Below are 15,887 nucleotides of genomic sequence, written 5' to 3'. Positions count from 1 at the left end.
GACACAGTGAAGGGAAAAGAGGCATGGTAAACAGAATCATACTGCTTGTTAGTCACCCTTGCTGAATACATACAGTTACACTTATCGGATTAAGTACTTCTGGATTGGTACTGACTATTGAACCTTACGATACGGCTAGATTTTTAAAAGAGTGGTAACACAAAATGTAATTTTCTTGCTCAAGCTCCATGCCACTGGTGTGACTTTGCGTCTTATCTGTTGATTTTAATGAGTAGGAGAAGTTTGCAGTGTTAGCACCACAAAACCAGCAAGGCACAGAAAGACCACGTTTTCCTCTAGCCTTTGGGTCATTGCTGGAGCTTGCTACAGAAACATCGATTGCAGCACAACAGCTTCAGGAATACTGAGGCTTATGTTTATCTGGCTTCTTGCTCAAAGAAAAAGGGAGGGCCCCAGGCTGCTGAGTGGTCCTGGCAATTTGGGGTAGCAAAAGCTACCACAGGTTTAACCCTCAGCGTTTCCTGTGCCGTGCGGGTCCCTGAATGTGGGTTTTCTGTATGCAAGTTTCCCAATTGCCTGGCTGCCAATTACTTAGGTGACGGACTCTCCATCACACCTTCCTGAGCCGTTCCTCTTTGCCCACAGTAGCACAGAGAGAGGCAGAGCGACTCACAGACCAACCTTGTAACTCATGCACATGTCAGTCTCCTTTAATAAGAACAAGACACTGGAGAACGCAGAACTGAACCTGAAAAGGCAGTCTGTCTGCTGCACTTCTGCAAGTACCTTAAGGGGCCCAGCTGACACCAAGCCCTCACTTCATCTGCACCTTTCCTACCTGCTTTAATGTCACTCACTGCCAGGAAAGAAAAAAAGGAACGAAAAAACAGGAAAGGAAAAACAGGAAAGGAAAAAAGGGAAAAAGGAGAGGAAAAGGGGGAAAAGGGTAAAAAAAAAAAAAGGAAAAAGGGGAAAAAAGGGAAAAATAGGAAAAAACCAAAAAAGTTTACCCATGTTGTATAATTTTTTTAACTACCAAAGAAAGCTTTATGACTGGCACTTCATCACTGAAACTCTCATGGGAGACTGCCGTCTCCCATATGACACATCGCAAGGAGCACACAAGACGCACCTTAACATGCAAGTATCAGGCTGAATTTACAGGGTCAGCAGTAAAGAAATTAAATTTTTTTGTCCCATAGACACCCATAATCTGGAAGTTATAGTGAGAATAAATGAACATAAACAAAAAAACCCCATTCTCAATCCATTTTCTTTCCCATTCCTCTCATTATGACGACGGCTCTGCACAAATGCACAGCATCTCAGGCAGCTCGTCAGCTGGGGGATTAATGAAACCAAAAAGAGAGCGCTTCTGGTGCGTGGGGACTAAACACGGGTGCGAGACGCTGTGTGCTAGTGCCACTGCAGCGCGGCCCTGCCACGCAATCCTTCTGACTCACTCCTTGGCATGGGTCAAGTCCCTGGCTCATCGCTGACACTCTCATGCTGAAACTATGACAACATACTATTCCCAGCATCACTTATTAAATGATAAGCAGCCTGGCTCGCTGGGCAACTAACAGCTCTGGAAACATTCTATACGTTAAGAGGGTTAACATGTTAATAAGGGTTGTAATTTCCAGCAGCTGGAAACGCAGCTACTTTTATAAGATCCTTAAATCACAATTTAGCTGGCAACACAGATTTTAAGTCTTTTCCCATTCCCAAACTCAAATGCAAGAGCTGGCTTAAGCCGCTACAGAAAAATAAACTTTTGAAGACCCCTCAGTCTCTTAGAAGCAGCATTAAAGTGTGAAAGCTGTCAATTTTCATGGAAATCACAATGCCAGGGCAACACAAAAAAGCTGCAGGATACAGAACCCAGTCGTTGCCAGAAAATCAAGTGTTTGCTGATGCTAACAGAGTAGCTGAAGGCCAGACACAGGGGAATACTTGTTAAGGCACTGAATTGCGATTCAGGAGCAGTGAGGTACTTCCCTAACCCTGCCACAGGCCTCCTGGCTGCTTTCTGAGCAGGTCACACAAATGTGTTCACACTTTTGCCTATATAAATAAAATGGAGTCTCCTACATGCATTTCTTTAATCCAAAAGAATATTGCTAGGAAGCCTTCATAAGTGCTTGTAAGATAATTCAAGTCTGTGACAACCAGAGTCTTAACAAATATTTGTAACACCACAGATAGTTCAGAATACACACACATATACAAGAAAATTCTCATTCCTTTGAAAGTAAAAAAAATCCCTTCATTCTGGCCATAATCATGGCTGTACTGTGATCTGAATTACTCAGCAAAAAGCAATATACCACTCCTCTAGCAAGATTAACTATGCACAAGGCAGCCATGTGTTCACTGAACTGATTTCAAAATAAAGATTGAAGTTGTTGCTTTCCTTAATAGTCAGCATCATCTAAAACTGCACCCATGTGAGTGCTCTAAATTCTAGCTAACCCCCCCTTTCCCCAACTTTATCTAGTGCAGCATCCTGGAAATCCACTGAAATTGCTGCAGCTCACCCAGATGGGGTGGTAAGTAAAATCTGCCCCACCAAAATGCTGCGCTACCTCCTGCTGAGCAGTCAAGTGCTTTCATACAGACAAGCAATTTGACTAAGATGTAAACTTAAGGGAGCAAAACCTGCAGAAAAAGGAACCTGGAATTACAAGGGAAAGACATGAAAAACAAACGAGACAGGCGACAGTAGGAAAGAGAAGGTTCAATTTCATCTAACAGTGGCAGGAGCAGCATAAAAAAGCAAGATGAAAAAATAGAAAAGATATCCATGGGAAAGAAAATAATGAGAGGCGACTGGGAGACTGAGGAAGTGAAAACAAATGCTGAATATTCTAGACAGCCCAGAAATAGAAAAGACTTTAAGAAGCCATCTATTTCATCCTTCCACTCTGGTACAAGACTAACAGCTTTCTGAAAGAAAGGAAAAAGAAAAAAAAGGGGAAAAGTAAGATAGGAGAAGCGGGGAAACTGGAATTCAGAAAGAACAGCTGTCAGGACTGGATTGCATTGCGGTTATCTCACCATTTGTCTTATTCTTACAATTAGCTTGCTTATCTACAGCAACCCTGAGATATTGTGACTGAAAACACGAATGTCTTCCTGTATATCAGGTCAACAGCTATATTCATACAGAGGTGCAAAACACAGTAAAAATTGCCTTGTTTCATTTTATGCAATAGCAAGCACAATTCTTCTGCCACCATTACCCGACTTTTATTTAATGCAACGTATCTCCACTGACACAAAAAAAAAAATACTTTAGACCCAAACTACTTGTGAGAGGAGGACTGGGCTAACGCTGCCTGCTGTGCTAGAAGGCGGCATTTCAGAGAAATTCCTTGTCTCAGGTGTGCACATACGAAGCACCGTCTGAATTCTGTGGGAGCAGTGCATGTACAAACGGGGACACAAGATGAAAGGTAATGCCACAAGCACGAGCGTTGGTCTTGCCGCTGGCCAAGGCAGCAACCTCTGAAGCAGGTACCCCAGCGCTGCTCCACATTTCTAATTGCAGTCACTGTCCTTTGCCATCCCGTACTCTGCACGTTACACAGAAATCTCACATAAACGCAAAGCAGAGGAAACATACACAAGTTGCCCAGTTTTCCAGTTTTGATTTACAGATTACTTACATTGCTTTTGCTGTATAACCTAAATCTTGTAACATCTGAAGGTGAGATAGAGTACGGTGCAAGCAGTGTTACACAAACGTTCACAAAGATGTTCTGCGGACAGCAGCTCCCTCCACGCTTTTCAAGACAAGGTTTACAAATAAAACGCTAAACATAAGCATAATAACAATTTTTCTTTTTCTTTCTTTTTTCTTTTTTTTAAGCTGGATGTGCAGTTTCACAAAGTAACCTACTTAAGTATGGGGAGTTGGGCATAAAATAACAGGAAAAGGTTTCAACAAGTCAAGATGCACAACTTGCTCTGTACCTGGGGGGTTGCTTTTCCAGATTCTGCATGTGAGCACTACTGACGTTTCGCAGCCTTTATCTGACTTCCAGGGTGACTTGAATCCAGCAGGTAAGTCCCACCAGAGTAGGTGTGCTAGTGTCTGCCTGTATTTGTTGGTGTTATAAGGCCCTGTGAGATAGGGAAGGAAGCTGAAGCCAAAGAAAGCACTCGTACATCTTGTTTAACATAGAGGCTTTCCCCGCATCTGGTGACGGCTCCAGAGGAAACTTTTCTGTGCTCAGATGTGAAGGCATGAAGGACCCACAAACTGCTGGTTTCTGCGGGAGATGCAGATGCTTTCGGTGACAGGGGAAGATGCTCTGCACTTTGCGAGGCTCCTAACAGAGCACAACAGAACTGATCTTCTAAGTCCTCATTTTAGGCTTGAGCCTTCTACGCCACTTGTGACCAGTGTAGGTCAATTATGCCACATTATGGTCAGAAAAGTCACCAATCAAGACACCTACAAAGGCCTATCTCTGCTCTCTCTAATGAAGTAAGGGCAGATGCAGACACCAAGGCAGCAGGTTTTAAACAAGTGTATTTCTCCCTTCTAGCATCTGTTGCATGATCACAGAAGAATAAATCCTAATTTCTGCTGCTGCTACTGACTGTCTTAAATTCAACTTCATAAGGTAAAATAAATGTTAATTAAATAAAGCATTACGGACTTGGTAAAGCTTTACAAAACTCATGCCTAGCAATTAGTAATAATAAAATTCTTGGTACTGAAGTCTACAATTATTTCTGAAACTAAGAAATGGGACAAACCCTGCAACACCAGCACAAACTACATTTTTCCTTTGCCATTTAAAACAAAAAATCACCCACAACACTATCCTGCCTTTAAATGTGCAGTTCTCAAGCAGCTGTGCCCTGAAACACATGTAGTCAATTTATCTGTGTAAAGCACACAGCAGAGCTGCTCTACCCTGTACCAAATGATACATTAAATTTGTTCACTGTTTAACAAGAGAAAGTTGTTAACATTGCTGTTAATGATTTACATAGAGACAGAACAGCTCTGCCTAAATCTTGTTAAAAATTGGGAAGTTGCAGTCATTTTAACCTCTTGCTTTCATAACTGGCAAGCTAACCCAATCCATAAGCTGGAAACGTGTACAGAATTGCTTCTCCCTGCCACGGTGTCCTTAAAAGCCAAGGTTCCCTGGGCACGCTCCACAGATGCCGCTCACATCTGGAATTCATACGGGAACCAGCAAGGACAGACAAAGCTGTCCTCTTTCCCTGGACCTAGCAAGACTTCCTCACGGAACGAGTAAAACCTGATTAGGGACCAAACACCCAGCGGTTTCCAGTATGGATGTTAGTGACTCGGGGAATTACAAACCATTCAGCAAAGCCCACTGCTTGACAGCAGGGACACATCCAGGATGGGAACTCCCGACTTGCACGAAAAGGCAACAAGCGTGATTTCAAGGCTGAAATCCGCTCAGATTAAAACAGGCAGAGAGTCCCTGTCGGTGTGTGCCACGGCGCTGCCATCAGCTTCCACAGGAGCGGATCAGCACCTTACGACTGGATTTGCCTCCTTGAGCCACATCAGGAGCGATCCGACTGAAGTTAAGGAAGTTACTGTAATTTCTGTTCATATATGCGATAGCTGAGCCTCGCCACGGATGGCTTTACGCAGACAAAGACGGCTACATCGGATTCAGGAGGCTTGTTCAGAAATTCCCTCAGACTCCAGTGCTCGTTTCTGAGATGCACTAACAACGACACTTTCTCACTGCAAACCCAAATTCTTTAAGGAATCTTTGGATACCTGGCAATCAAAACCAATTTTTAATCGGTGCTGCATCTGAGAAGTGCTAGTTACTCTTCAAAGCACACATGTAAATTGGCATCCTAGATCGCCTTTTCATCAGGATTTCAGAAAGCAGCTATACCATTACATCAGCTAAATACAGAGAGGGGAGGTACATTATATCTACTGCTTTTCATACAAGGTTAGCTTAAAAGGTCACGATCGAACGGGCTCATTTTTAGCTGGAATGAAGCATTTTATTTACAAAAAGAGCAGCAAGCTGTGTCACGCTCTGCGGGTCAAAGTAACATGGCACACACAGAGTTTCATTACTAGAGCACTAGCCATGGCATCTTTCCTTCACCCATCGCTCCCCGTTCCACTTTCTGAGTCGGGCACTACACCACTTCCTATCAAACACAGAAAGTAAGGAAAATAACCTAACAAAACTACTGTAGCCCACTAGCACGTACTTTAAAGCTATTTTCTACTTAGTTGAAAATTAATTTAGGACCTAAACAGTAGAACTAAAAATAAAAAAGCTGCTGAAGCAGTCGCAGTCTTTCTCAGTCCATGCAGACAGTGTGAAGTAGAGCAGTAAATTGCAGCGAGCAGACAGCACAGCTCTTAAAACTCGCCCAGCTTCTGCTCTGACAAAAGAGATCACTTCGGACTTCATCCTGCTGCTTCTCTCGTCGTTTAACTAACGAACTAATAAGTTCACTGCTGGCGCATTCTGTATTTGCCGCTTCTCTTTAAAAAAAGCACAAATCCACTTGTGGTTTACACTAGGGCTGACCGCTGTTTGGCGTGACTCCTGCGAGAGCCGTGCCTGTCACCGAGGGCAGGCGGAACGGGGAGCCCGGCACCACGGGCACCGACCAGCCTCTGGCAATTTTGGGCATTTTTAATTCGAGATTTGGCAGAGTTTTCCCTTCCTCTGCCGCGGCGGTGCGGTGGGGCTGAGGGACCCACGGCTGGGACGGCTCAATAAATCTTTCAAGCGTTTCTGGCAGCTAGCTGCCTGTTGGCACAGGGACGAGGGGTGGGCAGGCAGGCGAGGGCCGGGGCCTCCCCGGAGGCGCCCCGGCTGCCCCGAGCACGGCCGCGGCCCCGCACCTCTGGCCGCCGCAGGCGCCCCTCTGCAAGAAGCGAGCCCCAAGGCCCAGCCCCGCTCTCCGGTCCCTCCGGTCGGGCAGGCGGAGGGGCAGCGGCGGCAGCAGGGTCGGGCCGCCGCTTCCAAAAGGCAACGGCGAAGCTAACACGTCTCCCCGCTCCTGACCTTTCCTCACCTCCGCTCACCCCGCCGCCCCTGCGCGCCCGCCCCGGCCCCGGCGGCTCGCCGCCCCGAGGGAGGGAAGGCACCGAGGCCCGCCGGCCAGCGCGTCGGCTGCCGCTCCAGCCCGCGGAGGCGAGCGGCGGCCGGTCGCTCCCGGGTCGCGGCGGGTGGCTTACCCGCTGGGAGGCTTGCTGGCCCCGGGGCGCACGAGGGTCTCCATGTCCGGGCCTCCCTCACCGCTTCTTAGGGGACGGTCCGGTCCGGACGCGGTCCCGCAGCGGGGCGGCGGCGGGGGGGATCGAGAGGGCGGGAAGAGAGAAGAGGAGTGAGAGCCGGCCTTGCCCCCTCCCTCACCCCACCTCCCCGCTCCCCGCCCCGCACCGCCGCCGGGCGGCACTGCCCGGGGCGCGGCCGCCCCCCGCTCCCCCGCGGGCGGGGATGCCGCGCCGAGGCGGCAGGCGGCGGCCCCTCGCCCGCCTTACCGGGCCGGCAGGGAAGCTGCGCCGCGCCCGCCGAGGAAGGGGCTGCTCGGCCTCACAGCCCGGCCCGGCCCGGGTCAGTCGGCGGGGCGGGCTGTGCTCCCGGGGGCGAGCGGCGCGGCGGCCCGCTGCCCGCTGAGCGGCCCGGGCAGCCCGGCAGCGCGGGCGGGGGCGGCGGCGCTGCGCTCCCGTTTCCGTGTGACTGGCCGGGACAAATGCAAACACGGCGGCTGCCCCCGCGGGCACTGCCGGGGCGGCTGCCCACGCCGCCCACGCCGCGGCGGCGGAGAGGAGCGGCAAACCCCGCCGCCAGCGCCAGCTCGGAAAACCTCCTACACCTCTTACTGTCATAAACTTGGCCAAACCGAAGCTTCGCCAGGCGGCTGTCCCCCGAGGCTGAGCCCCGTGGGGAACGAAGGCTTTCCGTGAGCCTCGCACCCTGCCCAGCACCTACCGTTGCGGTGTAAGGCTTGCTTCGTGTTCCCTTGATTCTTACAGATTTATTTTTTTGGAGGAGGCACAAACAACTCTGTTAAAATCCGTAGCGGCTTTGGTCAAGGAGAGGGGCTGAAGGGCAGCCATCGGGGCGGCACGGCAAGGCAGGCTTCTCCCGGAGCGTTTCACCCGGCGGTGCGAGCCCAGCACCAGGGAAGGCTGCGGCGGGGCCCTCGCACCCTCGGCCTTGCGCCCTGAGCCCTGCCAAGGGCGGCCGGCACGGCCTTCGCGGCGACGCAGGCGGCACGTTAGCATCTCGGTCTGCTGTGTCAGAAATATGCCCCTTGCACTCTTTCCCCCAGGAGAGCAGCCGATGGGCTTGCGTGTGGAAAGGAGAAGCAAGCCGGAGCGGGGGGAGCCTGGCTTGTATTACTGCAGCACGCGCCTGCTCTGCCTCGGGCACCCTGGCCTCTCGGGCGTTTTCAGGAGTTTCTCTGCTCTCCTCCAAGCCTCTCCATTTGCTTCACCTTGCTTTCCCGTTCATGGTGGGAGGGTGTGAAGATTGCAGATGTGTCAGGCCACCAGCCAAGGCAGGGGCAGAGAGACAGGAGCGAGCAGGCTGAGTAAAACGATGGTGAGAAACTGGGGCGAGGGACTGCGAGGGGAAGGGGAGATGCTGCCAGACTTGTCTTTTCACCTGGCTGCCTTGGCAACAGTCCCACAGGTTCTGATTGATCACAGAATCATGGAATAGTTTGGGCTGGAAGGGACCTTTTAAGGTCATCTAGTCCAACCCCCCTGCAGCGAGCAGGGACATCTTCAACTAGACCAGGCTGCTCAGAGCCCCGTCCAGCCTGACCTGGAATGTTTCCAGGGCTGGGTCACCCCTTTCTCCAAACCTTTCCCTCCTATCAGCCTTGAGCTTGTATCTCTGCGTAGTCTACCCATCAGAAAGTGTCTTGCCCAGCTCAGTGACCAGAGTAAATGCAATCAGCTTCTCTGGCCCCGACGGAGTTTCTTCCTCTGCGAGCAGGACTTGGCAACTCTGGGTCAGAAACTGCAAGCGAGTGACGGCATTGCTATCTGCAAGAAACTCCCATCCCAGGCAGGTCGTAGATATTTGAAACTTTCAGACATTTCATACTTTGCCAGTAACAGAAAGGGAAAGGATGCATTCATCTTTTCTATACAGCATGCATGCAAGATATAAAACTGTAAATGCCCACCTTTGTCTTGTAGCAAGCCTTTTGCATTATGCTCAAAATACCTGTTTCTGTGCATTTACCCCAATGCATAACAGAACGTTTATCATAGTATAGTTATCCTTGACTTTGTCTTCTCTCGCTTTGGCAACTTGAGGCCTCCCCTCAATTCCCGGCTCCTCAGCAGAGAGTTAAGAATGCTGCTTTCTGTTCCTCCATCCCTGACGTATACAGACGGCCTAAGGGCAAGGTAGGCAGCTGGCTGTCCTGGCCATAGGTAGAGGAACAAAAATATAAATTTGCAGAAGCAAAACATTGATCTCTAATTTCCCTGTTACCATGGGTAGAAGTTAACTGAATCACTACAGTTCAGTAATTACCCTGGTCATCTGAGCCACGTGCCACGATAATGAGCCATGTGCATGTTCCTAATTTGTGCCCTTATGAAAATAAATAGGCTAGCTTACATATTTTATTTTTTAAGTAAGTGGATTGGTTCAGAGACTGCACGCTGGCAGTTACCATAGCTCCAGGAATGAATGGTGATATATTAAATCACAGGAACTTCATTTCATACCTCTGTTCATCATCTATTCTGTCATTTTTCATCTCACTTTCTTGCTCCTAAATCTAAGTGAACTCTTTCCCCATCCTCGAATAGATGCTAAAGCTGCACAGGCACAAAACCTCTACAGAAACGCCCACATCTTCCCCCCGTCTGCACCTTCAGCAAACTACACCGCTCCAGTTATTTCAAGAACCTGAACAAACTTTGCTTGCCTCAGCTGTAACTTCTGCTCTACTGTGCAACACCCGAGCAGAGCTGTGCTCAGCCCGCATCCCGCCCGCTCCTCCCGTTCCCTCCCCGGCCTCTCGCACCCATCGGCGTGCCCTGTGACACTCTCGCTGCTGCTGACCCCTTCCTTCCGCTCTTCTTTCATGAAGCCACCACCTCACTGTCTTCTCTATGCGACTATGGTCCTGCTGCTCTTCCAGTTTCCCTCACCCTCTCCTAGTGACGTCGCCGTTTCACGTTAGCTTATTCTCGAACAGCACTGCATGCACGTTTTCTGTTTGACAGCATCTTCTCTTCCAAGTCCTACAAAACACCATTCTGGGTGTATGTAAAGGCTGTCAGAACAAGGCATGGAACAGCAAAATAGCATTCGCTTCTTATGTTCACTTCTTTTTATATAGCACAGCAAAAGAACGAAAGCCCATTAAGTCACCAAAATCATCATCCTAATACGTCTCCAGAGCGCTAGCAGCAGCCGCACGTATTGCCCACCACCCCGGGTCTTCACTCCCGTGAAGCTGGTGGAAAAGCCGAGTGAAACTCTGCAATACGACATGGAAATCTGCCTCTCTCCAGGCTCCTTGGCACTGGGCCCAGCTCTCAAAAAAAAAAAAAAGGGCAAGGGGGGCATGTCTCAGTGTGCATTGTAATCCCCACAATCGGGGTGCTATGCTCGTTTTTTAGGCAAAGGGCATTAGTTCGGAGAGGGGCTGCGTGAGTATTTGGCACTCTCATAAAATGTCTGTAAGACTGAGCATGTCCAGTCGTTGTTCCCCCCCAGGGATGATTTTTAACCCTTTCCTATCTGTATAGCTTCCTCTCCATTTAGATGGGCCTCCTCAATGTATTTCCTAATATTAAGTCATCTAGATGACAAAATCCTTCCTGTAAAATAGTTTAGGCCTTTAAAAATAAAAAATTGATCACCGGTGCAATTTCCCATTTCTACTTTTATGCAGCCTTCAAAACATTATTCCCCTTTTTCTTCAGTTTCACTGCTAGTAATATTACTGAATCAAACCTTGAAGACTACATTCTTCTGCTAAAACTGGCCTGCGATGTGTCAGGAATTTGAGTTTGTAGTATAAACTTAACTGAACACGTAAGGAATCTAGTAAGACAAGTCTAATACCAAATAGTTTGTTTCTAATGTGGCAAAAAGAGGTTAAAATTAGCTCAGCATTAGCTAACATGCACCAGTTAACCAAGCCTTTTCTCTATATCTCTTCCTATGATTTAGCTGTTTGAGGCCCATCCCAGAATTGGAAACCAGGTTTGAGCTTAAAAAACAAGGCAAAAATACAACAAACCTGAATTTATGGCAGGAAAAGATTGTGCATAGAAGTTAGTTAATGTGATTAGGCTTAGTAAATAGCAAACACACACTTTTAACCACATAAATCCTTTTCCCGTTCTAAGCAATCTAGAAATTGCAATTTAAGCATTAGTCCCTGTAAGATAGTTGATTTACTATACAACTGCAAAATTCCTGGCTACGTGATTTTAGTGGTTGGAGCTGTGTAGCCCCAAGCTCACAAAATTCTTTTCTTTTGCTATCCACAGGAAAAAAAAGAAGAAAAAAAAAAGGGAAATGAGATTTTCAGGCCTTGCTAGACCACCCTTTTGAGTCCCAGAGCCACCCTTCTTCAGAAAGTTGTTTTGGGATGTAGGCCTACAGACCCTATGTTTTTTATTAGGAGCCTGAAATAACTGTGAGCAAATGATAGCAATTTTAGAGGAATGTGTCAAAATAATGAATATTTTGATGAAATGAAAATGAAATTTTCATCATTTTTTGATGAAAAAAAATGAAAGTTTTGAACAAATACATCATCATTGCTGGTCCATACGATACTAACACAACCTTGCCAAATGCCGCTGCAGAGGCTGAATTTGCTTTAGAGAGGCACCGTGACTCGATGAGTAGGGCATTCAAGGGGCAACAAGGATATTGTGCTTGGCTCTGCCCATAGTCAGATAGCAAATCACTGAGAAGTTCATGGTTCATCTGTTGGTTCTCTTATTTATGTTGTGTCATATGGAGTGTGATGGAGAAAGCTAGAGACTCTTTCCCAGCCTCTGCATAGAAAATGGTGTTGAGGAAGCCCCTGCTTGACCGTTCACTCCTGCCTTCCAACCTCAGTGTGGTCTGGAAGGTGGCGAGGTGGAGAGAGGGACAGCGCAGCATGGCGGACGAGCAGGCGCGTGATGCAGCGCCGGCCCAATGTTGCTGCAGGGCAGATCAAGCACTGTCATGGCAGGTAAAAATATTCTGGAAAGGGAGGCTCCTGTTGCCTTAGGGAGTATTTCAGAGTACGCATGCAGGGTGGGGAACATGATGTACATGGACGTAGATGTGGAAATAGTTTAAAACCATGATGTGAATAGAATAAGAGGAATTTCTGTAAATGATGCAGCCATCAGGAAACTAAAAATGGGTTATTTTAAATGTGGCTAAAAGTGGACACTGCAGACATCAGCATAACCCAGACTGAAGCTGATATGTCTTTATAATATGCTGACACAGTCTTGAATCTGAGAACTGTAGATTGTTGGGGATTTTGTTTTAAAAGTTGTGTATTGTTTACATGCTTATTCTTCCTCTTTTTTTTCCTCAACAGTTTTATAGTCTGTTGCTTTCTCCTAACATTTTGTTCTATATATTTTGGACAAGTAGCCTTCTATTTCCTCTCTTTTCTACAATTCCTCTTATGGGAACTTTTTTCAGGATTTGAAACCCCAGGCCTAGTCTGCAATTAAACTGACATTAATGAGAGGATATTCACCTGGACAGACTACTGGCCTCACCCACTGGGTCAGAGCTCGTGTTCTCAGGCTCAGCTGTGGTGAGAACGTTCCTAGGCAAGATGCTAATGTGAGATGCTTCCCAAACTCAAAGAGTCGCATGACTCATACTCACCTGAGAACAGTGTCAGAGAAGACAATGGTATTATCCAGGGAAAATATAAAATCAGTCTGTAAGACCATGTCATATTATATGACTGAAAAGAGCGTCGGGGACATCTTAACCAGCTTACAAACCAAATTTGAATTGAAACATTAGCTAATTTACGTAAATGTATTTTCATTGTACTGAGCAGGGCAATCCCGCTCAGCGTGCTGGTCAGGGTGACCCAGCTACAGCCGTTCCTCACTGTAAGGTTTTGCTCTTTGTTTGCTGTGCCAAGGACAGTCTGAGGTTGTCAAAGCAGCGTTTCAGGGAAGCGACTCACCACCTCCCAAGTGCCAATGCCACTAAAAGCCCTTCATCCTTACTGCTTTCTGTAACTAGAATATGTTGTGCTATGCCTAGACTTACCCTCTCTCTCAGTGTTTTTGTGGCAGAGAAGCAGACGCTCTTGGACCACTCAGCCCAGCAGAGCTAGCAGAAAGGGAAACTTAATGAGCCTTCTGTGTACATAACTTTCCACGGGTCTGAAAACGGTTCACTGAGACGTGGCGTGAAGTCATAGCCACGCACTTCACTTTGGCACGATGGTTTTCCAGTCATTTGGGCGCCGGCAGGTCTTGTAAAGCCGGGCAGGACTGACAAGGAGACGGCAGAAGGGACGCTCCATGCACGGTCTAGCGCAGCAGTGAAGACGACCGAAAGCTCGCTCTCCCTGCAAGCTATGGACACGGCACGTTCCCAGTTTTCCTTACGCAGCACGCCGCGTACACACCACCACGTCGCTCCACCATTGCCACCAGCCTGCGCCTCTCCCACGCCCTGCACCCAGCTCTCCTCCCCGCACGCGTGGCTGGCGCCGCAAGTATCGGCAGCCAGGAGTGCCTGCCGTCTTTGAGACGCTGGCTTTTGCGTGGGGCTTCGGCTACTGGCTGCTGAAGTCACTCTTGAGCTAAGTTAGTCCCTGCAGCGGCCAGATACCCTTAGAAAACAATTCTCAAGTGAGCTGTGTCGGTACTGAATATTCAATACCAGGGTTTCTATTTCAGGAAGGCTGTTTCTATTTTCATGTATATAATATAGCCAAGCTATAATCAGAAGAATTATATCCACTCACAGTCCTCCCTATAAATATTTAACACTGTCTGAGATAAGCTTTTTTAACAATGTCCACAACTATATTTTAGCCCGCAGGCTGGGTTAAAATTTCTACCACTTTTAAATAGATTTTTTCAGTACAGTCTTTCACTGAAATTTAGAAAGTTCCCATGGTTAGGAGGTAGTGGTATCTCAAGGTTTCATTTTCAAGTTTTGAACTGGATAAATAACAACATAAATTTTGTAGAATTTCATAGTTACTTCTGTAATTCTCATTTCACGCTTGCATCATCTGAGGCACCTTTCATTTAAAGCAGTTAATCCTGACTGATAGCAACATAAATGAAAACAGGAGTTGGTTCTCTATTTAAATGAAAATTAATATGCTACAGGTAAAAACAAATACATATGCACTTATGCAGAAATAGAAAAGTAGCAGGTTTGGTGCTGCTGCTATTTCTGTTGAGTTACTTAATTCATGGTTACCTTAGTTGAACAACACCTTAAAGCATACAAAGTTTTACATGCATGTGAAAGCTCACCAACATTACACTTATATTCTTTAGAAAAAATAAGACCCTTTGACATCTCATCTGTAGAATTCTTCATAAGCTGAACAAGGACTTGAATAGCTGCGTGCTATTCAGGTCACTGGTTGAGAGAGTCCCCTGGGAGACAGTCCTGAAGGACAAAGGGGTCCAGGAAGGCTGGACAGTCTTCAAGAAGGAAATCTTAAAGGCATGGGAGCTGGCAGTCCCCATGTGCCATAAGAAGAGCTGGTGGGGAAGGCGACCGGCCTGGCTGAACAGGGAGCTTTTGCTGGGACTCAGGAGAAACAGGAGAGTTTATCACTTCTGGAAGAAGGGGAAGGCAACTCACGAAGAGTACAAGGATCTCGTTAGGTCAAGCAGGGACAAAATTAGAATAGAGCTCAGTCTGGCCACAGTTGTAAAGGATAATAAAAAATGCTTCTACAAATATATTAACAACAAAAAGAGAGGCAAGGAGAATCTCCATCCCTTACTGGATATGGTGGGGAACATTGTCTCCAAGGACGAGGACAAGGCTGAGGTACTTAATGCCTTCTTTGCCTCAGTCTTTAATAGCCAGACCCGGTATCCACAGGGTATTCAGCCCCCTGAGCTGGAAGACGGGGATGGAGAGCACAATAACCCGCCCATAATCCAGGAGGAAGCAGTTAAGGACCTGTTAAGCCACCTGGACACCCACAAGTCTATAGGGCCTGATGGGATCCACCCAAGAGTACTGAGAGAGCTGGCGGAGGAGCTTGCCAAGCCACCCTCCATCATTTATCAGCAGTCCTGGTTAACAGGGGAGGTCCCAGAAGACTGGAGGCTTGCCAATGTGACGCCTATCTACAAGAAAGGCCGGAAGGAGAATCCTGGGAACTACAGGCCTGTCAGCCTGACTTCCGTACCGGGGAAGATCACGGAGCGGTTCGTCTTGAGAGTGCTCACAGGGCATCTGCAGGACAACCAAGGGATCAGGCCCAGCCAGCATGGGTTCATGAAAGGCAGGTCCTGCTTGACCAACCTGATCTCCTTCTATGACCAGGTGACCCACCTAGTGGATGAGGGAAAGGCTGTGGACGCTGTCTACCTGGACTTTAGTAAAGCCTTTGACAGCGTCTCCCACAGCATTTTCCTGGAGAAACTGGCGGCTCGTGGCTTGGATGGGTTTACTCTTTGCTGAGTAAAGAGCTGGGTGGATGGCTGAGCCCAGAGAGTTGTGGTGAATGGCGTTAAATCCGGCTGGCGGCCGGTCACAAGCGGTGTTCCCCGGGGCTCGGTTCTGGGCCTGGTCTTATTCAATCTCTTTATTGATGATCTGGATGAGGGGATCAAGTGCTCCCTCAGTAAGTTTGCAGATGACACCAAGTTGGGTAGGAGTGTTGATCTGCTGGAGGGTAGGAGGGCTCTGCAGAGGGATCTGGACAGGCTG

At 47.9% G+C, this 15,887-nt stretch overlaps 1 protein-coding gene across 1 annotated transcript in view; it reads right to left on the bottom strand.

Annotated features, from left to right (window-relative positions):
* Positions 1-7,227, bottom strand: part of COBL (cordon-bleu WH2 repeat protein) — a gene marked incomplete at both ends in the record, with an annotated part of 183,717 nt that extends 176,490 nt beyond the window's left edge. Inside the window, one exon of the mRNA XM_081996446.1 lies at positions 7,184-7,227. Within this exon, the coding sequence (XP_081852572.1) occupies positions 7,184-7,227 (44 nt within the window). The remainder of the gene's footprint in view (positions 1-7,183) is intronic.
* Positions 7,228-15,887: the final 8,660 nt, after the last annotated feature.

This window comes from Phaethon aethereus (genome assembly GCF_964289735.1).
Source record: "Phaethon aethereus genome assembly, chromosome: 2".
Lineage (NCBI taxonomy): Eukaryota > Metazoa > Chordata > Aves > Phaethontiformes > Phaethontidae > Phaethon > Phaethon aethereus.
This window is presented reverse-complemented; position numbering and strand designations above follow the sequence as displayed.